This window comes from Anguilla anguilla, chromosome 5 (genome assembly GCF_013347855.1).
Source record: "Anguilla anguilla isolate fAngAng1 chromosome 5, fAngAng1.pri, whole genome shotgun sequence".
Taxonomy (NCBI): Eukaryota; Metazoa; Chordata; class Actinopteri; order Anguilliformes; family Anguillidae; genus Anguilla; species Anguilla anguilla.
This window is the reverse complement of record NC_049205.1, coordinates 23,704,902-23,731,162: the sequence shown is the minus strand read 5'-3', so window position 1 is coordinate 23,731,162 and position 26,261 is coordinate 23,704,902. Positions and strand designations below refer to the sequence as shown.

Genomic DNA, 26,261 nt, shown 5'->3' with positions numbered 1-26,261 from the left:
CCCCCCCGACTATAATTCCGAGTTCTAACGACTGTTCAGTTTGCTTTTTCACAAGTTGGACCTCGTTTTTCACTAGTTCCGAGTTGTCTTGAACGCAGCATAAGGGTCGTCAGGCAAATGTTCATCATAACAGAACGTGCGTTAACGTGCGTTAAAAAAATTAGTGGTGTTAAAACGCATTTGCGTTAACGCGTTATTATTGCGTTAACTTTGACAGCCCTAGTAATAAACATAATATTAACAAAACAAAAATGAAATAATTTGAGTTAAACAAGTAATAATCATTACAAATTCATACATGTATTAGTTCATACCAACAAAATTGAGCAGATTTTATAATCACGTGTTACTTTTTCCAGTATTTTTCTGCATAAAATGATAATTCACCTACCCAAAAAAAGAAGATTTTTTGGCTTGTATAATTTTTTCAAATTACTAGTGGTCACAAAATGTCATTACCACTCCCGGGCAAAATATTTTGAATAGGGGAGAACTGGCATAATTGTAATAGTTTTCAGTTTTACTGAAATACTGAGAAATTAATGCGATCAAAAGCTGTGAAATTTCACCACAAAGAGCATACACTTGCCTACTATAATAAGTCACATTAAGTTTGAGGTGATCACAATCACGGTTCATGTATAATTTCAACAAATGTTAACATAGTCCATTTTCCATCTGCAAAGTATACTGTATGACCAGAAGTATCTGGACACCCCGTGGTCTGGGGCTGTTTTTCATGGTTTGGGCTAGGTTCCTTAGTTCCAGTGAAGGCAAATCTTAATGCTACCGTATACAATCACTTTCTAAACAATTCTGTCCTTCCCAAACAGTTTGGCGAAAGCCCTTTCTCCTCTTTCAGCATAGCAATGCCCCGCACACACAGCAAGGTCCATATCAAAATGGTTTTGTTCAGAACAGTGTGGAAAAACTTGCAGACCTGCCAACCTGCACGCATTTTGTCTACCAACCACGCAATTCTTGGTCAAAATACGCAGGTACGAAATGCCAGGTGAAACTACGCAAAAAAAAAAAATTATTGTAATTTAAAGTAATAATCTCAAAAATTTTCATTAAAATCTTTTAAGTCACTATCTATCGCTGCATTGGGTAACACAATGGTGATTGAGCCTATTTTTATATTAATTTATACTATTATTATTATCATAATTCATGATTAAAAAACTTGGTGTCTGTGGCGACATTCCCAGGAAAAAATCACAAGCGGCGCACAGTTAGTGACGTGTTTTTCATCACCCATCAGTGGTTGGTCCGCCAGAGAGGGTAGGCGGAACTAACGCAGCAGGCTCGCTCTTCAACTCACTTGTGTGTGAGCGGTGTACTCTTTTTTCCAGTGTCTGCATGCGTTACTATAACAGAGAAAGGGGGGGTTGGGGGAGTTATGGAACCCTAAAAAGTTTTTGTGTAACATGAGAGATCATATTATTTGTTGATGTAGATTTCGTATTACATTTAATGACAATGTAACTTTACTAAATTACATAGCTATTTGCACAGCTAAGGCTAGCTACCGGACCATGTCAAGAAAGACAACATTAGTTTAGACAACGTTGCACACAGTATCCATCTCTCATATCAGGTAATGTTGCGTTAGCTAGCTAGCTAATGTAATGAACACAATCTAATGTCGGCTAACAATTAGAAAAAAACGCTAGCTAACGCTACCGACCGGTACTGACCTCGCAAACCGTCTCTCGAATGCAATGCTACCTTGTTGCAACGTTGCAGTGTAGCTAACTTAAGGCCAGTTCAGATGAATGATTCGCAATGAGACTGGGTGCAACTTGCAAAATTCCAAGACGTCTGAACGTTCTAAAACTGCACTTGGCGATTTGACAAGGACGGTCTTTTAAAACCTCAGGGCAGGCAACGGCTCTGCTACTAGCCAGTTCACACGCTGCAATTTTCTCTGCAACATTCTAAAACCGTTTCGCCTCGTTGCGAATCATTTATCTGAACTGGCCTTAATGTTACCGTATTTACATTGCCACCGAGTTCATCAATATATTATAATGATCGGAATAAAGCCGGGGTATGTGGAGCAGAGCCGGGTCTGATTTCTGAAGAGGTCATGCAGGAGAAAACTAAATAAAAGAATACGGCAGTATGGATTAGCATTGTTATTATTTTATTACGCTTCCTCATATGTTCCTTCAGCCTTTATGCCCTTTTTGATGAAATCTCCTTTGTTTTTGTTTTATTATTCTTGTTCTGATTGCTAATTTAACACCCAGCTCAGCTTTATTCTCGAACAGTTTAGCTAGCAAAACCAGAAACACCAGGGATAACATTTTGCAGGGCAGTTGTTTCAAAAATACCACACAACAATCATTCACGAAAACTGCTTATTGTGCACGAGATACATAATTGCACGAGCCACAGCAAATCCCACAAATTCTTATCTGCAGTGTAAAGATGTTCATACCGGGCAAAAGGTGGATAAAGAATGTAAGAATTATGACTAGAAGAGAGTGCTATTGTCAGATGAGACCAAAATTGAACGTTTTGGCCATACACACCATCAACATGTTTGGCGGCAAAAGAGGAATGCATACAGGAGAAGCACCTCATACCTACTGTCAAATATGGAGGTGGGTCATTGATATTTTGGGGATGTTTTGCTGGCAGTGGTCCCGGGGCACTATTTTAGATCAATGGCACAATGAATTCAACAAAGTACCAGTAAATTCTGGCAGAAAATTTGGTTGTCTCTGCTAAGAAGCTAGAACTTGGTCATAGGTAGATTGCCCAGCAGGACAATGACTCCAAGCATACATCAAAATCTAAACAGAAATTCTTAAGTGAAATCAACATCCATGTTTTCCAATGGCCATCTCAGTCTCCAGACTTAAATTCCATCAAAAACCTGTGGTCTGAACTGAAGAGGGGGGGGTCCATAAGTGCAAACCCAAAGATATCAATGATTCTGAAAAGTTCTACATGGAGCAATGGTCAAAGATCTCTCCAAATGTGTTCTCTAACCTTTTCACAAATTATAGGAAAAGACTCATGGCTGTCATCTTTGCCAGGGGTGTTTTCACAAAGTATTAAACCAGGGGTGCCAATAATTTGGTTGATTCCAATGAATCATTAATCAAGCACTCTAGTTTACACATGTTGGAAAAATAAGCTAATGTCAAATATTTTTTTTTAGCATTTTTTGTGAATATTTATCAAGGGTGCCAATAATTCTGGAGCCCACTGTATATTTACCGTCATTGTTTTGTTATACCAGCGTGTTTTCGCGCGTTTGTAGAGAAACTCAAATACTATCAATAAAAATGGTTTGGCTATTTCTCAGCATAATGACAGATTCAAAGACTAAACAAACTCACCCTATATTGTCTTCAAATGGATCCATGCCAAAGAAAAGTAATTATTCATCCTCTGAAAAAGCTTTTACTAACAAACTTTTAGTAGAATGCACTCTGGCATTGTCTTCCATTGCTTCCCCAACGCGAAACTTTGGGCGTGTTTTGTTGACATAGTTAAAGCACCATAGATTCACCTGAATGACTAAAGATACATGCCACTCAAAGTTCAGACCCTCCCCTCACTGATAAAAACTAGACCCGACAGTGTCGGATTACTTGCGTCGCCATGGATGTCTCCTAGCCGCTTGCCTTTACTATGTCGTAACACGTAGATGGCCCAGCGCATATGTAGAGCTGCAGTGCCACAACTAATAAAAAAGTCAAAATGGCGGGCAAACAATATGGCGGACGTAGGTGGTCCCAATAGCAAAGTTGTAGAGCACATTCAGATGCATAGGTCGATGACGTTTTGTGTTGATCTGACTTATGGTGTGGAAGTTATGGCCTTTTAAGCATGACCCTTTGTTATAGTGCCACCATCTGGCCAACATAGGTGATTTGTAGTGCCTGAGTAGTGGGGGGGCATAGGAACCCACCTACCAAATTTGGTTGGTCTAGGACTTATGGTTGGTGAGCCTCAGACACTTTTAGCGGAGAAAAATAAGAATAATCCTAACAGAAACAGTATGGTTCCAGCAGCTTCGCTGCTTGGACCCCTAATAACGGCAGACAGCCAGCTTACCTCGAGTTTATTCAGCACCAATTTAGGTGATGGGTAAGTGAAGTAAGCTTGAAGTTCAATAGCTTTTCCACTCCGGACTGTCAATCACACTGCATTCAGACCGGTCTATGGTTCGGACCACTGAACTCTATGGTTTTGGCTCCAAATGGACGACATGGTGGCACCCGCAAACCTTACTTCCTAGGCTTCAGAACGTTTTTTCCAGATCCATGGAGAGTCATTCGGTGACATCACGGTCGCTTTGTCCATATTTTTATACAGTCTATGGTTTTTAATCTAGATTTAAATTTTGAGACTGTGTCTGACTCCCTTATAAATTTTGGAAGCATGTTCCACAGTAGTGTGGGTCCGTAGGAGAAAGCTCTACCACCTTTTAGGTTTTTAGAAATTCTTGGGACTACCAAGTAGCCTTCGTCTTGAGAATGGAGTGACCTTGTGGGCTTATAAGGTAGTAGCAGGTTAGTTATGTACACTGGTGCATGTCCATGCAGAGCTTTAAGGGTCTGGAGCAAATTCTTGAAATCTATCCTATGCTTAATGGGTAGCCAGTGAAGCAACGCTAGCACTGGTGTAATGAGCTCACACTTCTTAGTTTTGGTCAAGATACAAGTTGCTGTATTCTGCACAAGCTGGAGACTCATTAACGAGTTATTTGGGCAGCCGGATAGGAGGGCATTACAGTAACCTAGACGTGTGGATATATTTCTCTGCGTACCCCACTGACAGGAAATTCCTGATTTTAGCTATGTTGCGTTACTGAAAGAAAGAAATTCTGGATATGTTTTTTATATGCGTGTCAAAGGTTAAATCAGGATGAGTGGTAACCATACCTGTCAACCCTCCCGTTTTTCCCCGGGATTCTCCCGTATTTTACCCTTCTCTCCCTCTGTCCTCCCGTTTAAATATTTTCCCGTAAATCTCCCGTATTTTTAACCTTTCTTATAAAAAAAAAAGGTTGGCGGTGACGGTAGGCATAACCGCCGGGCCTATTTGATGTGTTTACTACATTCCCCTCCGGTAAAGCAGGTGGCAGTATGTAGAACATTAGCTGTAACATCTAGTGATGAGAAGTCATTCAATCAAACGGCACCCGCCAATAAAACAAGAAGAAGAAGAACGGCAGCGCGAGGATTCAAGGATGGATGAACGTGAGAGGGATGAAGTACCTGCCAAAAAGGCTAAAAGTTTGTGCAAGTCTCTCACCAAATAGGAGGAGGCTTACCCCTACTTAATGAAGAGCAACGTCGGTCAAAGTCATGCTTTTTGTAAAATATGCCACACCGATTTTAGTGTGTCACACAGCAGAGGCATCACTAGGGGGGTTGGGGTATTCAGTATTCAGTATTCAAATGCATACTATGTGAATTCTCAAAAACCCTTTTAACTGGAAACAATCAAGAGTTGTGTTCAATGAAATAAATTTAAGATGTATGTTCAACTGGGTGTTTATCTCTATTTCTTTGGTTAGAACCATAGACCATGGGACTCTCCCTTCCACAGTCTGGTCTGGTCACGTTCAGCAGAAGCTGGTGAGCCCCATTTTCATGCTGTAAATTTTATTTATGATTTGTATTTACATGATATTTAAAGTACTTTATATACAAAATAATACAAAGAGAAAATAAGAGTTGAGATGACAATAAATAAACAACATCTAGCTTATCTATCTTATCGATTCCCGGGTGGGACACTGCCGTTGTACCCTTGAGCAAGGTACTTAACCGAAATTGCTTCAGTATATATCCAGCTGTATAAATGGATACAATGTAAAAAAGTTGTGTAAGTCGCTCTGGATAAGAGCGTCTGCTAAATGCCTGTAATGTAATGTAATGTAATTATCACAGTATGGTTACTGAAATAAAACACTTATGACCGAATAAGTCAAGTAATGAAAAAAGTGCTTTTTTCTTAATTGTAAAGTTTTTTTAAAAGCCAAATGCATGAAAGAGATTAATTAGGTTAGGTTGAGTTAGGTTTGCACAACCAATTTCAGCTTTAAAATACATAAATTTGCTTGGGTTTAGTAATATAATATTAAGTTATCTATACTGCTAAAAAGCAAGCATTGTAATTTTCTTTGAAATGTGTGAGTTTTCTGGAGCCAGGCACACAAGTGTAACATCACTGTTCAGTGCATGATGCTTGAGACTTGTGCTCTATGTTTGTCTAACGCCTTCACACTGTAGTCATCAACCAGAAAATACCCAGGTCCATTGCAATGCCACAGGTGACATTTGTGTTAATAAATAAGTGCTCTAGTGACCTTTATAATCCATGGACAATCCCATTTGTTTGATTCCACTGGATTTGACCAGCTGGACGGGGTGTTTTCTAATAGGTGTTTTATTCTTTTGTCAGGTCCTTTTCATGTACAGGAATGGAGAAATCACACTCCAGGACATAAATAATGAGACTGATGTGTGCAATTTGGCCCTGCCTCCATCACACTGCATAGCGCCTCTGTGGAGCCCTGTGTGTGAGCTGGACTCCACACAACAAACTCTGTTTGTCCGAGGTACGCTTAATGCACACCCATGTCACTGCTGGAAAACACTTTCCTACATGCATTGTGTCTAGATTTATGTGTTTATTTAACAACTCAAAAACATACTGTCAGATATGTAGTGCTTAGGTTATGGCCTTAGAGAGGGAAACAGTGAATTTGATACAATATTATATTGTTTCTAATAATGTGGGCCTGGCCTACCCATCACAAGTATCAAAGCAATGTGATTGGGGGCTATTTAAAATCCACTGACACCCTAATCTAGGGTGACAATCCATGGGTCTCACCTCCTGCAGTTTGTCTCAGAAGAGACAAACCAGAAGACACAGGACACCATATCGGGGGTCGGAGACCCTCCATGCCTACATGCCTAACATTTACCTTTACTTTAAGTTTGAATGCAATCTCTAGTTTGGCCAGTCCTTGTCATAAATGAGTCTGACCCCCTTCCCTTCTCTCCTACACCTTAACTCGGCATCACCCAATCAGGGCAAACATCCTGTGGCCACAGAAAAAATGTTGTGTAGTGTTGCTGTTGGTTTCGGAGCCTTGAAGAAGAAGAGTTTTTTCTCTTTTTCTTTTGGTGCTGGTTTCCTTTCATCTTGTGGTGCTTAAACAGGAAGAGGGTGATACTGGCAAGGTCTGAATTTATCCATCTCTCTCTCTCTTTTCTGGTATTTCTAGATTAATTGTTTAATGTTTGGTATAATGTCTTCTGTTTTGTAATTTGGAAGTAGTGTGCCTGCATTCAGTAAAGAATGTATGATTTCAATTGACTGCTTCATATTGAATTCAATTATTTAATCTCGTGATGTAGTGCTTGTTTTGACTTGTTGGTTGATTTCACCAGTTTACTGACTGACCTATCAACGAATTCACCGATGTAATTGATAATTCTCATTTTAAACATTATTATTCAATGAAATCACATAAAATGTATTTTATATGTAGGTTAAATGAGGGATTCTAAGACGCAATATTGCTTGCGTTCAGTGTTGAGAGTGCTGAACAACGGCATTAACTGTTGGAATCGCTGGATTCAGAAAATAAACATATTTTTAATTAATCCTTGCTGGTCCCACAATATACTACTTACATAATTTTTTTAATGTTTGGGTATACAGCTGATGAGTGCTCAGTTCTAACGTTATTCGAATGAAGTGCGGCCTTCAATGCTGTTGACTATGACATTTTAAATTACTGTCTTGGAAATTGCATGGAAGTCTAAGATAGGGCTCTTAATTTTTAGGGGTCCAAGCAGCGAAGCTGGTGGAACTCTATTGTATCTGTCAGGATTATTATTATTAGGGGTCCAAGCAGCGAAGCTGGTGGAACCCTATTGTATCTGTTAGGATTATTATTATTATTATTATTATTATTATTATTATTCTCCGTTAAAAGTGTCTGAGGCTCAGCAACCATAAGTCCTAGAGCAACCAAATTTGGTATGTGGGTTCCTATGGCCCCTCACTACTCAGGCACTACAAATCACTTATGTTGGCTAGATGGTGGCGCTATAACAAAGGGTCATGCGTAAAAGGCCATAACTCCCACACCATGAGTCAGATCAACACAAAACTTCATCGACCTGTGCATCTGAATGTGTTCTACAACATTGCTATTGGGACCACCTATGTCCGCGATATTGTTTGCCTGCCATTTTGACTTTTTAGTTGCGGCATGGAAGGTTTCTCAGCTAAAAGTGTCTGAGGCTTAGCAATCATAAGTCCTAGACCAACCAAATTTGGTAAGTGGGTTTCTATGGCCTCCCACTACTCAGGCACTACAAATCAGGGGCGATATAGCTCAGGAGGTAAGAGTGGTTGTCTGGCAGTCGTAGGGTTGCCCGTTCGATCCCCCGCCCTGGGCGTGTCAAAGTGTCCCTGAGCAAGACACCTAACCCCTAATTGCTCCCAACGAGCTGATTGGTACCTTGCATGGAAGACTTTCACCGTTGGTGTGTGAGTGTGTGTGTGAATGGGTGAATGAGAGGCATCAATTGTAAAGCGCTTCGGATAAAAGCGCTATATAAATGCAGTCCATTTACCAAATCACCTATGTCGGCCAGATGGTGGCGCTATAACAAAGGGTCATGCTAAAAAGGCCATAACTCCCACACCATAAGTAAGATCAACACAAAACCTCATCGACCTATGCATCTGAATGTGCTCTACAACTTTGCTATTGGGACCACCTATGTTGTTCGCCCGCCATTTGACTTTTTTATTAGTTGCGGCGCGGAAGCACTGCAGCTCTACATCTAAGTGTTACGACATGCCATCTAAGTGCCTTTACGGCAAACAGCTAGGAGACATCCATGGCGACGCAACTAAGTAATCCAACATCGTCTGGTCTAGTTTTTATCAGTGAGGGGAGGGTCTGAACTTCATAATGGACAATATTATCTATCTGGGCATTCATAAAAATATTCTTTCACCACTCAAAAATCATATTCCATCATAGCAACAAGATAAACCCAACAATAGCCCTAAGATATGCCAATATAGCAGTGAAAACGCTGCTCACTGAATAACGAAATAAACAAGACGAGTTTTAAACAATGATACCATGTCATTCTACAGTCAGTATCTGGGACTAAATATTGAATAAATATACAACCTTACCATTGGTTTTACACATAGAGATGTCCCTTTTGATACTGAGTGGTCATATATTACACAAATATACGTGCATTTGTGAAGCCTGGGTACCTTCCAAAATAGCTGTGCGTAATACCACACCTCTTGTTTACGGCGTTGTCGCCCTTTTTAGTACAGTCTGGCTTGATTGACAATTTATTTATTCAGTAGGTTAGAGTATAAGCTTTCTAACGGTGTAGAACATGTTTGATTTTGCTTTTGGAATAGCATTTTATAGGTCAGCGTAACCAAAAAATTTTCTTATCATCGCATTCACTTACGTATTCACTCTGTGGTAGCAGTAAAAGACGTCCAATGACGCCTAATGCACCTAATGAAACGTTGTCTATGATTTTTCGTAATTTCTTGGAAAATACTATTATTATTGAGGACTTCTGGGCATAGCTAAGCCATATGTTTTCTGATTGACCTATCTGACATAGTTTTCTGGAGCAAAACATAAGCGGATAGGACTGTATCATTGATTTACTGTCTCTGGCTCTATCTACTGAACACGGATAAAATTTCATCATTGCTATTTAAGTATTACTGCTCAAAATATTTCGGTTATATACGTTATTTTTTAAATTGAGTGTCTTTAACCCTCTGGGGTCTAAGGGTAAAATGAGGCACACTGGTGATTGTGCGATGCTCTGACATTTGTGTAAATTTCATCAACTTTATATACAGTGATTCCAAAGTGTTTCATATCTTTGTTTTCAGCACAGACTCAGCTACAATAATATGGCAGCAGTAAGTAGGTCATAATCATGTGTGGATTGTAAACTGCTCTAACATCACACAAACTGTAAACAGTAGTTTTGAACATGCACAGGAATGTTGTAATAAAACACACTAAACAATTGTGACTAAGACTTTTGTTCACTGAAATGTGTTCATCAAGGTCTTGGGTATCAAAAGATGACAAAATATTTTAGCAAATCCAATGAGAAATATAAAATACATTGCTAAAAGTTAGTGTGGTGACAACTATTTTTCAACACCAGGTGAGAATGGGAGGGCAAATGGCCTTTCTGTAATGAATATGCATTGGGTAGGACGACCTTCCAGCTAAGTAGGCTATTCACACCTGGCCGCATGCCTCCCCACCACTAAGACAAAGACTCAGTGAGCCATTTAGAAGACAGAAACAAAGACATCTTTTGATTTTCAGAACATTTATTGAAGCAAATGGAAGATGAGATGAGACTGGTCTTGCAACGCTTGCGTGGCCTCTTAGCTAGTGGTGAACTAGGCTGTGTTTCCTGATCAGCATCTCTGTAAATATGATAAAAACAAAATTGTTAGGAAATGTGACATCAAATCAAACTTTATTTATATAGCACATTTCTTTCAACAGGTGAAAATTAAATGTACAAAAAAGGGGCAAACCACTAACTAATGAAAACAAAACTTAGGAAATGTGACATGGTTACATCATATACAAACAAAGAACCAAACAAACACAACCAGACGCAGAGAGGTAGCCTATAATTTTGAGAAGCAATGGTTAGAATCGTTCGTAGTGTGGGAATTTACAAGCGCGCATATTAGTGAATATTCCTACAAACACACAGAGAATGTAATACAGCACACATTTACAAATAATGCAAGCTATCAACGAAACAACATTAGCTAAAATAAATAAACATTGATATTCCAGCTCAACTACACGCAACTCATCAATAACAATGCCTTAATCTGAAGTAGAATAGGTCTGTTTAGCTAAGTGGTTATTATATTGCTATTTCCCGAATTTACTTACAGTATGCTAATATCGATTGTGCGAGGACATCAGTTTTAGAATCACGGGCTATTTATTACCAATATGATCGAAAAACATACAGTCTACCTGATACTTCTAACACAACCAGACGCAGAGAGCCTAGCCTATAATTTTGAGATGCAACAGTTCGAATCAATCGTTGTGTGGGAACTTACAAACGCGCATATTGCTGGATATTCCTACAAACACAGAGATACGTTGCAATACAGTACACATATTTACCAATATGATCATAAGAAATATACTTACGCATGAAGTTGATCCTCAGCTGGATCAGTTCGCTGTTCGAAATGACACCGCTCTTCATCAGCGTCGGCTTCCGGACGGACCATTTTCCAAAATTAAACGAAATGTTCACCTCAAAAGAAGTGAATTAGGCGACACTTTGACATTCTATCCCGCTTTCGCAGACTTGGCATTTCTCACATGGATCTCGCATCGCCCCTCCTTTAGTCTCCTTCTATGGAGAGTAATTATAATGTTGTTAACATGTGAATGCGATTTGGGCGGACTTCCTGCTGAGCGAAATTCACATAGTAATGAGTAAAGTCTAACAAAGCATACATGGTCTAATTAATCAAATTTAAAACTTTTAAAACAATTCATATTATTTGCCAATGGGCGCATTGGAAAGTCGCGATTCTAAGGTTTCTGTCAATGTTTTTGTTGCGTCTGTATGATAACAGCACGTGAAGTTAATCATCCAAATAGAAACGAAAGTTAATTTCATCTTGTCGAGCTCCGCCGGCGGAGCTCTCGACCCCAGAGGGTTAAATAGGTCAGTGGTATTATATAATTTGGATATTTCACACTAATGTAAGCGTTAGTTAGTAGTGTAATAGTTTTTGTGATGCGTGCAACAGTAATGACGAGAGTGTTGGAACATTGCTAAAATGTGGTGGACGGTTGAAAATTGTTTTCATATCGTCCCATCCCCATACAAGAAAACATACGAGAGTACAGAGTAGAGAAATAAATAAAAGAGTTAGTTATTACACATTTAGATACTGTACAGCATTGTGTGACAATGTTTTTGCATTATTTTTAAATCTGATGTCAATGTTTCATCTTAAACCTTCATAAGGGGCTCATTTATATGCTTTACAATGGACAAAAAGCATTATATTCCTTTTTGGAGAGATTCTGGATATGTTTCTGGACTTCTAGCTATTTTAGACCACGGTACTGACAGAAAGCTTGTAATTACCACTTGAAAATGATGCAACAGTGCGTTTCTTGAGTAAAAACAGTTGATTATCTTTGCCAGGCGAGAGCCTGGAGGGGATTATGCGTTTGGTCGCGTGTGTGCGTGTTTGTGTATCTGTCTGCAGCTAATCTCACATACTACTACTACCAAGGACCTGAATTCTCGAATATTTTGCAAATTGGTCAACAACAGGTATTTTATTTGAATTAATTTCCATCATTGTCCATTGAAATACATTGAGTGCTAACTTCTCACTCCTCCTAACCGGCCGGTAGGGGCCGCAAGTGATCAACAACTGCTTCCGTTTGGAATGGAAGACCAGCGATGTAAAATGTCAATTTCAACTTTAAAATACCAACAAAATAATCCGCCAACTAACGAGGTATGTTAATGTTAATCTGAGGCAATTATTTTGTTGGCATTTTTACGTTGAAATTGATCATTTACATGGCTGGTCTTTTGGAATTGTTCCTGTCCAGATTTGAAATGAAAGTGCCAGACTATAATGTCGACATTAGCTCTGTCTAACACATCGTGGCTGATATGAATGAAATTGGCTAACATGTCACCACATTTAGGGTTACTTCACTGAATCAGCGTTTTTGAGATTTTCAGTGGCACATGGTAAATTTTATCACAATAAAATGTTTCATTTCAGTCGATATCGATAATTATTAATAATTTTTAATGGCCTTTTAAAAATAATTTTACTTTTAGTAGCTGGGTTTACATGGAGCCTAATATTCTTTTTATTATAATTTAAAATTGGTTTAAAAGCCCAAGCAGAATGAAAATGCTCCATATAAACACCTCAATCAGAATTATCAGGCCCAAACCGATTGAAATTTCAATCGGTTGCAGAGGGGTAGTTTAAACCTTTTCATAAACCGATCAAATAAAAAATTGTACCATGTTAACGATGAAACTGATTATTTTCTGGCTGCGTTCTTTCTGCGCATCACCATCTTGGCGTAAATGCGTGGTGACATACGTTTCTCACCACTGATCAAACACGTGATGTAGGGGTGGGCAATATGACAATATTAGATTGTGAACAATTAAAATGTCTCCACAATCTGCCTTTCCAGAGAGATTGGGAGTATCTGACAACGCTCATATAAGGTATCCAACATTGTTTTCTCAGCCAAACTTAAAATCCATTTTTTCAGTACTTTCTGGATTTTTTTTCTGTGTCCGCAAATAAGTCAGAGGTGGTGCAGGGAGCTCTTTTGGTTGCTAAGGGAACGTGTATCGACCACCCCATATAAATGAATGGAACTTGACATAAATTTTCTAGCATACTGTAGAAGTGTCCTACCTTCCGTATTTGAGATTAATATGAGAAAGGGTGGTCGCTATCAGCACGTCTAGGAATCCGTACATATTCACAGTTGTAAGCCAAGTCGCTGGACGCAAAAGGCAGTATAAGTTGAATATAATTAACAACATACCTTTATTAACACTTATTTCTATAAACAACAAATGTTAAACATTTCCAAACTTTTTGAAACAAATAAAATATTTATTTTTACAGTGCTAAACATTCATGTTTTAAGTTCCCTAAACATTCTTAGATATTAAGTAGGAAATGAAACAATAGGCCTATAGCATATTTTAGTAGTGACAGTGTTAATAAATGAAACGAAATAAAACTGATCGAAATTGCCTGTTAGGAGAGCTGAAAATGTGCTTTTAATTAGCGACAGTCAAATTAAATCAAATGAATTTATTTTGGTCAAACCGACGGTCTTTTCATTTACAAAAAGGCAGCATAAGTAGAACAGGATGAACCCTTTATTAACATTTATTTCTTTAATCAGAACAAATATTTAACATTTCCAGATGTTTTGGAACAAATCAAATAAGTAAAATGTTTATTTTTACAATGCTAAACAATAATAAAACAGACCGGTATTGTCTCTCTTTCCGACTGTGACGGTTGAATTAATTTGGTTACGGCTGTTGGTCAGAGCTTTTCATTTGTCATTGTCCCGCTTATATTTCACCCCTCGGGCAAAATTCTTGGGCCACACTCAACTGCTCCTGGCCAGATGTAGATGGTGTAGCAGTTTCGGATGTAAGTCCAAGTTGAGCAGATAAGCTTGGGTGGTGCGTTCTGGGGTGATTTCTCAGATTTGTTGTGCTAGATTGTTTTACGGGTATTTCTGTATTGCAAATTCGGCAAATTGGTTTATTTGAATCGTCTGGTTCTCCGTCTTCATTCGGTTTAAATCCAAAATGGGTCCAAATTGGCAATGTAACGTTGGTTTTGCCAACAAGCTCCATCTTGATTTTACCTCAAGTCTCTGTTCTTGTCAGCGAAATTGTGAGACAGGTCACGTGCGTTCACGGGATGAGATGATTTCATTCCATCAATCAGAGCGCTGTAAGTTGCTGCAACTCTCAGAAATGTTAGGAACTTCGGTTTATTCAAACCACGTGAAATCTTTATTGATAAGACTATATTACACAACGTTATTCGCCTATATTAACGTAATTACAACAGTAATACTAATATATTATTATTATTATTATTATTGTTATTATTATTATTATTATTACATAGGGTGGATTCAGCAAATGTAGGACACTTTTTGGTAAATTCAGTAGGAGACTATCAAATTTTTTTTACTTGCACCAGTGATGTTTCTATGTATTGTTTTATGTCTTATTAACATCTATGTGTGGAAACTTTTTTGAAATGTGTTTTTGTATAGAAGATAAACACCCTATTCAGGTGAAGTGGGACAGCACATATAGTGAAGTGGGACAGTCATTTCAAGCTTAACCCATTAATGTCCTTAGTGGAAGTTTTGAAATTCCTTTGGTACACTTGTCAAGCTAGTTGAGCTGATCGCAAATCTGTTAAATTTTTTTCAAATTGGCCAATGTATAAGGCAGTATTGCGTGTTTTTCTTAACATACTATTTTTAGTATTTAGTAGGGTTTCAAGTTTTTTGATTATCCATGAAATAATCTCGAGAGACATAAGTTAGGAGTCTCAGATCTTTATCATTTTTGGTACACAGAGAGTCCAGATTCTTACTGTTAAAGTGCAAAAAGAAATATGATAATATATTACTTATTCATTGTATAGCCAGGAAAATATACAGGCATGCACATACTTCAAAACCATGTATATAGAATTCCTATGGGATTTGTAACATTAGTGATTTCTTTCCATTTTAAATAAGTTCTTTTTCACTGAAAATGTGTTGCTCTCTCTCTCCCTCTCTCTCTCTCTCACACACACACACACACACACACACACACACTAACTCCGATGCAATCTGAACTAAAATCACATAAAGGCAAGGAATTCTGAACAGTTCATCATTTGTCTCTTCTCTACCACTGGCCTTACATGCAACTGTGTTCTATCACTGGGTGGCACAGTTTCCTGAAATGAGCAAAAAATATCAATAAGATTTATGATTTTATCATACTTTTTGTGTAAAAAATTTTACTTGTTATTATAAAAACAGTAAGATGTGAAGTACTGACAGACACCAAATAATCATCAGTGTGGTTTAAACTAGCACGTAAGTATATAAAACTGGTAAATTGTATGTTTATTACACCAGTACTGATTAAAACATTGACCCACTTCACCTGAAAAACACTGTCCCACTTTACCTAACATGTTCAGCAGAAGTGGGACCGTGCAAAACCCCCCCCTTAATCATAAAAACTCAAGACAATATGACAAAAAAACATTTGTATTTGACCAGTGTTTTATACACTATATTGCAGATCAAAAGAGGACGCTTTTGACTCATTTTTATTAACCTAGTAACCTTATCATTCCTAAGTGTCATTTCACATGCCGATCCACTTACAGTTCACTCGCAATGATCAGTCTTAGTTTGACGGCTGACCTCGCCCACTGTAAAGATGGCAGTCCAATAAAAACAATTGTTGAATGACGGTAACTATTGTAGCAACAATTCAAGAATGTTTGTTTTGATCGGCTGTTGATTCTTACATGGCAGAGTAATGCAAAGCTTAAGTGTCCCACTTCTGTTGATGTCCCACATTTGCTGAATCCACCCTAGTCTACTGCAAAAAGATGATTAAAAACAATGCTTCCTTTGCAATGTTGCCCAACCCCCTCCCAGATTAGCGGAGGAGCATCTTCAAAGACAGCGCACTTCACAGACAGTCCGCGATTTAAAGATTGTTGCAGAGAGAAGTATTGTCGGCTTTGTTTTAGAGGGATCATGTAGTGTTTAAGCATACATTTAATTATTTATGTATATTTATAGGAAAGGTAGATTATTTTGGCAACAACTTTATGAAAAAGTATATATTTTAGAAGAACATGAACAAATGGCGATTATTATGGATTTTTTGTGTGTGTATCGATGACCGTCTATCGCATAATTATGTAATAACCGGCCCAGCCCTAATGGTTTGATCTAAATTCATTTTCAGAATATAGCGTTTTTTCCCAAAAGGTGGTATTTCTCGATATAATTGTGCCGCCCTGTTAACACATTTCTACGGTTGCGGGTCAGGCACTCGGTAAGAAGAAATTTTAGGATAGCACTTCCAATATTGCTTGTGTCGAAACTTGAAAGTGCTGCGACGGAAACAGCAATAGATTTACCCAGATTTACCCACATCTGTCCAAAATGTAAACAAGTCAGGCAGTTTTCACGGTCGGGAAAAATTTATAACAGCGTACTCAAAGGTGGAAGCGGCTAAGGTGATAAAATAAGTTTGTTGTATTGGTTTTCCTGCACAGTTTACACACAGCGGTGTTCTGATATGTTGCTTATGACATTGATCGCTGTTATTTTTGACGCATTTCAGGATTCACTGTTTAAAAACTGTTTTTTATGCTGCTGTACCCTGCCTTGTCAAACTTTAATGAATGAAACTATGAAACTATATCGGTCAGACTTTAAAAAACCAAAAAACTGCCATACTGGCGAGCAGACCTTTTTTATCAACAATTTCCTCACTGTCTGCACTCATTTTCTCACACCACACTGTTTCTGTTGTTGTGTCACATGTCGATGGTGCAACCGAACAATACACCTGTTGAATGAACACGCTCCGTTATCAAGGGATATGATAGGCTGTTTATGAGCCAGGGTGGGAGCACGCTTGGGGTTTGTTCATGCAACCGAACTTTGCATATTTGTTATGTGCTTTCCTGGCAGTTAATTTAATTCAGTCAATTTTTTATTGAATTAATTGTTTCACAGCAAAGAAAAAACAAAAAACCCTTCAACCTCCCCCCCCCCCCCAAATCCCGCATACATGGGATATTATAAATGAAACATATTGGGTCTAGCATTGGGTGCCAGGTCTAGCATCATTGACCCTGGCCGATGATATCTCCAGGTATACAATGTCCAAAAAAGACTGCAACCAGTGTTTGACAGATAATTGGTGAGGAGGGAGCCAATGCTGAACAATGATTTTTTTTTAGCAGCAGACATCCCAGCTAACCAGAGATTACATTCTTTTCCAGAGAGCATACATCTTGTTACATAATTTAAAAGTAATAGGACAGGATCCAAAGGTAGAGGTTTGCTGATAATAAAGGAAGTGATATCAATTATCTGAGCCCAAAATCTCTGCAACTCAGGACAATCTCATAAGACATGCATCAAAGTACCAATTGTTCCTGGAGTATTGTTCCTGGATGTTAAACCCATAAGATGTCTTTTCCATGGAGTCATGTAGGTTCTATGGCAGATTTTGAAATGAATGAATTGGTGACTGGGGTTCTTTGATACACCAGGGATACTTTTCCATACCATGTCCCAATTTATTGTCCCACCCCTTTGCTCTAGGTCTTTTTCCCATAATGTTGAGCCAGGGAAGAGCAGAGTGGAATTTGTCATTAGCTGTGTATAAATGTACGAGGATTTGCCTTTTGGTTCTGCCCCCACAATCCAATCTACTACCGGGTGGCAAATCAGATCTGTGCCCCAGTGTACTTTATATGCCTTCAGTGCAGATCTCAGTCTCAAGTAAAAGAAAATAGAGTTTTTTAGGATCCCGTAGCGAGACACTAGGTCCTGGAACTCAAGAATAGAATCATGACCAGCAATATCCTCAAGTATACCCTTTTGTGCCCATGCGTTTAAAGTGAATGATCTGCCGCCTGTTAAGAGATTTAAATTGTTCCAAATGGGTGAATGTTTATATGAACTTTTTTTAAGACCCAGAAATCTTTCCACAGCCACAAATGTTTGTAGAACATATGTTATTAGGACACCACAAGGTAGAGCACATTTTCTTTGACTAAGACCTGAAAACAGAAAATCTTGTAACCTGATTGGCTGAATTATATTTAGTTCTATTTCTTTCCATGGTGGACCTATGTCGGGGCTTAACCAATGTTTTAATGTACGTAACACAAAGGCCCAGTGATATAATTTGAAGTTGGGGCAATCCCAATCACCTTGAATTTTTTTGCGCTGCAAAGTAGACCGTTTTATACAGGGGCGCTTGCCTTTCCAGACAAATTTCTTTAACAGGGAGTCAAGCCTTGACCAGTAGTTTATCGAGGGAGGTACTGGCAACATAGAACTAATAAAATTGATGCGGGGAAGAATATTCATTTTAATACAGGCAATCCGAGCAGGAACTGATGATGGTAGTGGCACCCATCTGTTTATGTCACACTGTACTTTATTGATATTTTTTGCGTAGTTGTTTTTCACAATTAAGGTTATAGATGGGTATATGTCAATGTCTAAATAGGTCACTTCTCGAACGCCTGGAATGCAATGTGGGATGTTAATTCTTTTTGCCTTTGCATTAAGTAGCATCAGAGCTGATTTGGATTGGTTAATTTTAAACTCTGATTGTGAACCAAAGTCCTTAATAATTTTGAGTAGAGGAAGAGACTTAGAGTTTGGAAGAGACTGTTGTAGGTCAGACAGGTATAACAGCGCGTCGTCTGCATACAATGAAATAGAGTGGCTGGAGGACCCGATTTTTATTGGGGAGACCAGTGTGCTTTGACGAATCTGCTGAGCTAATGGTTCTATTGATAGGTCAAAAAGCAAAGGGGAAAGAGGGCAGCCCTGTCTGGATCCGCGAGAGATACTAAAAAGCTCTGAGAACAATCCACCTGTAGAAACTCTTGCTGAAGGATTGGCATACAAGACTTGAATCATATTTATGAATTTATCACCAAAATTGAATTTTTTTAGAACACACCACAAGTACTGCCACTCTAAACGGTCAAAAGCCTTTTCCGCATTTAAAAATAAGAGACCGTGAGGCTATTTTCTCAGCTTCAGCAATGACATGCAACAATCGGCGGATGTTGTCTGAAGCCTGGCAGCCTTTTATAAAACCTGATTGATAATGATTAATTAAGCTGCCAACAACTTGCTACAAACGCAGAGCAATAGTACAAGCATATATTTTAATGTCGGAATTAATTAAGGAAATGGGACGATAGCCTGTACATTCTTGGAGGTCTTTACCAGATTTGGGGAGTACTGTGATTAATGCAGTATTAAGGTACCGATGGAAATGACCCTTTGCGATAGCAGCGTTAATAGTAGACAACCAAACAGGACCTACAATTTCCCAAAGAGCTAAATATAGTTAGGCCGGTATGCCATCAATCCCAGGGGAGCGCCCCTTATTGGTGAGTTTCAAAGTTTGGTGTAATTCCTCTAAAGAGATTGGGGAATCAAGTTGCAAGGAAACCTCCTGAGAGAGAGTGGGGAGGTCCAGGTCCTGCAAGAAGTCCTGACAGGGGCCGTTTGAGGAGGTCTGTTTCTCAGAGACATATAATTTTGAAAAGTAGACTTTGAAAGCCTCATTGATCTCAGCTGTTTTGAAGAGGCATCCTTTCTTTGGACAGTTAATTGAAGGAATGTGGAAACTGTTCTCCTGGCGTTTTAACGTCAAAGCGAGAAGCCAGCTGGGACAACTCCCTTCTGAGTAATATTTATGTTTGGTGATGTGCATTAAATATTCAACACGCTGTCTTAACAGATTATTCAATTCACTTCTTGCTATGTTCAGTTTAAATTAAATTAAATTAAAATCTCTTTTGAATAATTTGACTTCAGAATTTTCTCCAGTTTAAGACAATTGTGCTCTAATTGGGATATTGTCTGTAGTTTCTTCTTTTTAAAATGGGAAGGAAACCAAATTGTATTATCACGTATAAAACCTTTAATAGCAGCCCAAATAAAAGCCGAATCTGTAACTGAATCTTTATTAATATTAATAAATTCATGAAGTTTTGTTTTAAGCTGTGGAAGAAATTCTTCATTATGGAGAAGTGAGGTGTTGAATCTCCACCTAGAGGGCCTGCCCTGAATAGCAGTTAAATTAAAAGAGACTATAATGGCATTATGATCTGACAGGGATCTTGGGAGAAAATGAATATCCTTCACCGATGGACTTAACTCAGGGGATAAAAGAATATAATCAATCCTAGAAAACATTTTGTGGTTTGGAGAGAAGTAAGTGTAATCCCAAGCAGTAGGGTTCTGTGCTCACCATATATCTTTCAAATTCAAATCTTTAGAAAACCGTCATAGTGCTTTTGAGGATAAGGCTTGAGTATTTGTGATAGACTGGTTTGACCTGTCCAATCTGCTGTCATAAAAAGTGTTCATGTCGGCTCCCACAACCAAAGAAAACTCATTCAGCAACAATAATTCCTTAGTTAGCCAGGGGAAGAATTGAGGGTCAAATATAGTATGTGCATAAATATTACCTAATGGCATCTTTTTGCCCTGTACAGAGGCACAACAAAAACATAGTCTACCGGTGTGATCAGAGCTAATTGTCTCTATGGAAAGAGTTATGTTGCACTTAACCAATATCGCTACACCTTTTGTTTTCGAGCCATCGCTGGATTCGGAGATTAATTTATAACGGCTGTTTTGTAATCTAGTAACATCATTTGTGCATAGATGCGTTTCTTGTAGCAACGCTTCCTATGTAAGAGTTCCAGGACCTGGGCTCGCTTGTATTGTGAGTTCAGCCCTCTAGTATTGAGGGATAACTATGATATTAGCCATTGTCAATGTGCCCCGAACATTTTAAAGTAATCTTTAGCGGTTTTATCCAAAAATGTAGCAGATGGAGATACATCGAAAAACACACACCTATCGTGTAAGAATATTTGAATTGCAAAAGTAAACAAAACAGGGATCCCATGTATGCAACCATGCGCTGCTGCGCCCCCTCCCACCTCCTCTCCCAGTATTCCCCCAGTTTCTAACATCTGTGACGAACGCGAAGCGATGTTCATCATTCGCTGCTAAACACCCACACGCCCTTATAAAATCGCATATAGACATAAAGTGATCCTTAAAAACAAATGCAACACACAGCAACATCATAAAGAATATTAGCCATGTACCCATAGGCTATTCCTAGCTATTCTTAACGTTACATGTTACTTGATGCGAATCCTGACCAAGCAACTTCAAGAGTTAGCCTACATAGCACAGTAGAGACAGCTGTGGTTGGTTAAACATGCTAACAGAACATTACTTACTATAAAGAAACATCAACCCCTAACATGAATTCTTTGTTTCATTCATTTCTGTCCTTTAATCAAGCTCTATACATTTAAAACAAAAATATTTCCATACTAAATTAAATGAAACTTTTGCATTACCAGACATCTGCTTCGGGATGTTCCTATCGCCGATTAACTCGGTTACAATACCTCTTTTAATGTCTCTGCAGGCTGGCTATGGGCCCGTTTAGCCCATTTATCCGAATTAAGTCAAAGGGTTCTTCTCGCTGTTGATGCCGTCTACGACGTTTCTAAACCAGCCAAAAAATCAGCCACTTTTTCCGGGGAGCCAAAAGAGAGCTTTTCTCCTTTGTGTGAGACTTTCAAAATTGCAGGATAAATGAGAAAAGAGTCCATGCCCTTCTGACAGAGTTTGGATCTGACCTCCTTAAAGGCATTCCTTCGCTGCGCAGTGCCAGGGCTGTAGTCTGCATAGAACTATAGCCGACGGCTGTCCGCAAGGGTTGGATGTGCCTTACGAGCTTGTCCATGTATGGCCTGGCGGTCAGTGTAGCGCAGCAGTCTAAACACCATTGAACGAGGTCTGGTCGATTTGGAGTCGCTTGGGTAGATGCGGTGCGCTCTATCGTTTTCAATGGGCGCAGAGGTGCAAGGCCTGGAATCCACCGTGGCAACATTTTTTGCAAAAAGCCTATGGGATCGTCACCTTCAAGCCCCCGGTGGTAAGTTGACCAGTCTAACGTTGTTCCTTCTGGACCGATCTTCCATGTCGCTAATTTTCTTTTCGAGTTTTTTCGATTTGCGTGAGGCATTAGTTAGTGTCCTTTTTTGTTTGACACAAATTACCTTGGGGCGACATAGCTCAGGAGGTAAAAGTGGTTGTCTGGCAGTCAGAGGGTTGCCGATTTGATCCCCCACCCTGGGCATGTCGAGTTTTTTCTATTTGCGTGAGGCATTAGTTAGTGTCATTTTTTGTTTGACACAAATTACCTTGGGGCGACATAGCTCAGGAGGTAAGAGCGGTTGTCTGGCAGTCAGAGGGTTGCCGGTTTGATCCCCCACCCTGGGCATGTCGAAGTGTCCCTGAGCAAGACACCTAACTCCTAATTGCTCTGGTGAATGTGAGGCATCAATTGTAAAGCGCTTTGGATAAAAGCGCTATATAAATGCAGTCCATTTACCTTGCAGGGCCTCAATTTTAGTGGACATATTCTCCGTGGCTTTAGCCTGCGATTTAATCTCTTCTTTGAGCGACCGCAACATTATTCCGTTTTCGAAAATGCGCTCTTGTATTGGCCCCAGTGCTACTCGCAAGGCCTCGGACAACAAGTCGGAAACTATGCCGCGCAGCACGTCTCTTTGTGCATCAATAGTCTGGGCAATTACAGAGGCTAAGTCGTCTGAAACGGCAGGCTTAAAACGCTTACCCTCAGGTGCTTTTTGAGGGGAATTTGCCGTTTTCTTGGTCGCCATCATGCTTTGGTAGCAATTAACGCTGTACAGGAATCACTTTAGTCATGAAACAGAAGTATTTATGCTAAAAATGGGGGTTAGCGAGCAGGAGCTTAGTGCAATGCGACCATCTCGCGGGGCGTGTCACCGGAAGTCCGAAACTATCGAACATTCTATCAAACAATTTTCTTATTGCTATTGATGAAGTGTCTATCGCGGTACATATCGCTATCGTTTTATCGTCCAGGCCTACTTTTAATATTGTATTTGTCTGGTTGCATTGATTGTGTAGCCTCTATTGTTGCATCAGCAAAGCTGACACACCTGGCAGAGATCTGCACTCTACAAACTCTTCTATTTTGTAATGAAATATGTGAATTTGTTGTGATTTACAGCAACGCATAATTTAGACATTTGGGTAGATTTGGAGACGCTGGGTACACTGCTTAGTTTTTGCTTCATAGATCTTTAGTAGTTCAACATATCCACCCTTACATTTTATGAACTTGTGGTCAAAACGTTATTGATCCAGGACATGTATACTTTAACCTGCTGTATATATGCAATCTCCCAGTATTTCATTGTGAACTAAAAAAGAGCAAATTCATTTTTGATTTTTTGCCTAGACGATGTTTCCCTTTTTTTCTTCCAAAATTATGAATATAAAGTAATCTAAGCTAGTATTGTAAATGGTACAAATGTCTTGCTTCATTTAAGCCATTTTTCAAGTCTTTGTGGTGTTCACATCTGGAGTTATAAAGCTTTAAATAGGGTACCCCCTAAATGGGCAAGGATTGGCCAGATTTGGCATGTGCGCTAAGGGGTTAATAAATAATATGGTACTCTGTGCGTAGCACGCAGGTAGCAGGGATGGCAGGGAGTTGATATTTCATTTTTTGTTTCGTTTTTTCTCAATGCCGTCTTTATTATTTGAAATATGTGTTATTATTCTATCTGTCTCTGAGGCGCTCTGAAATGTGCATTCTCTGCTAAGCTGAGCAATGGATTGGAATATGTGTGTGACGCTTTTTTTCATTGCAGCGCATAAGCGCTGCAGCTCTACATAGGCGCTGGGCCATCTAAGTGTTACGACATGCCATCTAAGTGTTACGACATAGTAAAGGCCTTAATGGCAAGCGGCTAGGAGACATCCATGGCAAGGCAACTAAGTAATCCGACACCGCCGGGTCTAGTTTGAAAAACAGGTTTTTCTACAGGGCTTTTTCAATTTTGGCCCAATCAGCACTAAATCGCATACAGAGCCTCAGGGGAACAACCTACATAAACACAATATAAATGGGCCCGATCGGATAAACGGTATGGCCGCTGTCAACCAACGAACTTCTCAAACTTCGACGAACCGCGTCTCTTAGCACAAAATTGGCCATAAGTCATCAATATTTTATACAATAATTATGATATTCAGTCGATATGTTGGGTGAAGGTGTATCATGAGGACAAAACCATTTTAAAATCACTCCATAGGGGGCGCAATAGCGCCAATGCTTGGACCCCTCCCACCGCCGCTTGTGGCTTTAATTTTATTCATTATCTTATCTCACAGTTAGGCAGTTTTCGGTCTTTGTTGGAATTTTGTATCTCCCAGTTTAATTGTTGTGTCCCTCAAAGGTCAATTTTTAGGATATTATTTTCCATTTATACACTCCTTCTTGACCATATTATACTTTACTGTCTTGGGCTGGAAACATACTTGAATTTTATTGCCCTACGTGCCCATGAATTGGTTGCGTCCCGGGTGATATTTTTCCCATACTTGTCTCCTTACTTTTTGTCTGATTGGAAGTTTAAAACGTAGATCCACTCGGTGGTAGATCATGTCTTCTCTTCAGATGATTCCGCCTTCCTTATTGGCTTTCTAGCATCAGTCACATCACTTGGCATAAAATGTACACTGCCCACGTGGTTTACGTGGGTTTTGCATTTTGCGGACGTGTAGTGTTCATTTTTGAGGATGTGCACAAAGGATGCTCTGAATGACAGCAGGATACGCATGACAGCCATCTTGCATAATTTTATTTATGTTTCCAGTCTTAGGCTACTGTGAAAGATTCATATTAAAGCCATTTACAGTATATGAACAGTAGGTGTTGGTTGGATATTGCTACATTCCCCTTCAAAAGTATGGGAATGAGAGTGAAATTAGTTATTTTTGCTATATACTTGAGGCATTTGGATTTCAGATCGAAAGATGAATGTAGACAGAAGTATAGACAATCAGATTGTCTGTATTTATGTGCGTCTGTATTTACATGCGTGTATGTGTTACCATTTTATAGAAACCGCTGTTTTGTTGAGTCCCCCCACTTTCAGCTGTGCAAAAGTAACTTAATGGATGACTGACAGGAGTTAACTGTTGCGCAGTTATTTCCTTTTGCTTGGATTGTTCACATATAAAAGATCAGTGAGTGTCTAGTCTTGGTTTTAGCCTTTGTTTTCATCTGTGGAGATTGAGGACTCTATTTTAACAATCTAAGCGCACGGTTTAAAGCGCATGGCGCAAGTGCATTTAGGGCGTGTCCAAATCCACTTTTGCTAGTTTAACGGTGGATAATCTGAGCGCAAAGTAAGGCGCATGGTTCAAATCGGTTGTACTTAGTCTCTTAATTAATCATAGGCCTGTTTTGTGCGTAACATGAAATTAACCAATCGAGTGTAATCTCCCATTCCCTTTAAAAGCCAGGTGCGCTTGCACCTTGGCGGATTGCTATTATAATGGCGGATTTGCCAAGTAGTAGGAAAGAACGCTTCTCTGCAGAGGAAACAGATGTGCTTGTGCACGAAGTGAAAGCGCACGAGCAGACCATCTACGGCAACAGCAGGATTCCACCAAATATTATATTATGAATATTATGTTAATATATATAATATTAATATTATATTACCAATATTATAACTAACCATTATGCTGTGTATTTTTTAAATATTTTTATATCGCGTGGTGTGCACCCGACTATGTGGGCGCATATTACTATCTTAATAATGTGCCCTTAAAATAACAGTAAAATACTGCGCCATTGACTGAAGACCAGGTTTTTGTTGGTCAATCGCGCAATCGCTTTCCACTGCCACAAGATAGCAATGCGCCAACA

The 26,261-nt window shown here is 39.1% G+C and overlaps 1 protein-coding gene across 5 annotated transcripts in view; it reads left to right on the top strand.

The window, feature by feature from the left end:
- Window positions 1–5,491: 5,491 nt before the first annotated feature.
- The window catches only part of LOC118227722, a 59,670-nt gene continuing 38,900 nt past the window's right edge, over window positions 5,492–26,261 (top strand). For 4 of the 5 annotated variants that reach the window (XR_004765344.1, XM_035418536.1, XM_035418535.1 and 1 more), the window contains exons 1-2: window positions 5,492–5,606; window positions 6,436–6,592. Coding sequence is in view for 3 of the 5 variants with exons in the window: in XM_035418536.1 (XP_035274427.1) it covers window positions 5,508–5,606; window positions 6,436–6,592 (256 nt within the window). In the remaining 2 variants the exon portion in view is untranslated. The remainder of the gene's footprint in view (window positions 5,607–6,435; window positions 6,593–26,261) is intronic. The other variant, XR_004765345.1, reaches the window with a different exon arrangement.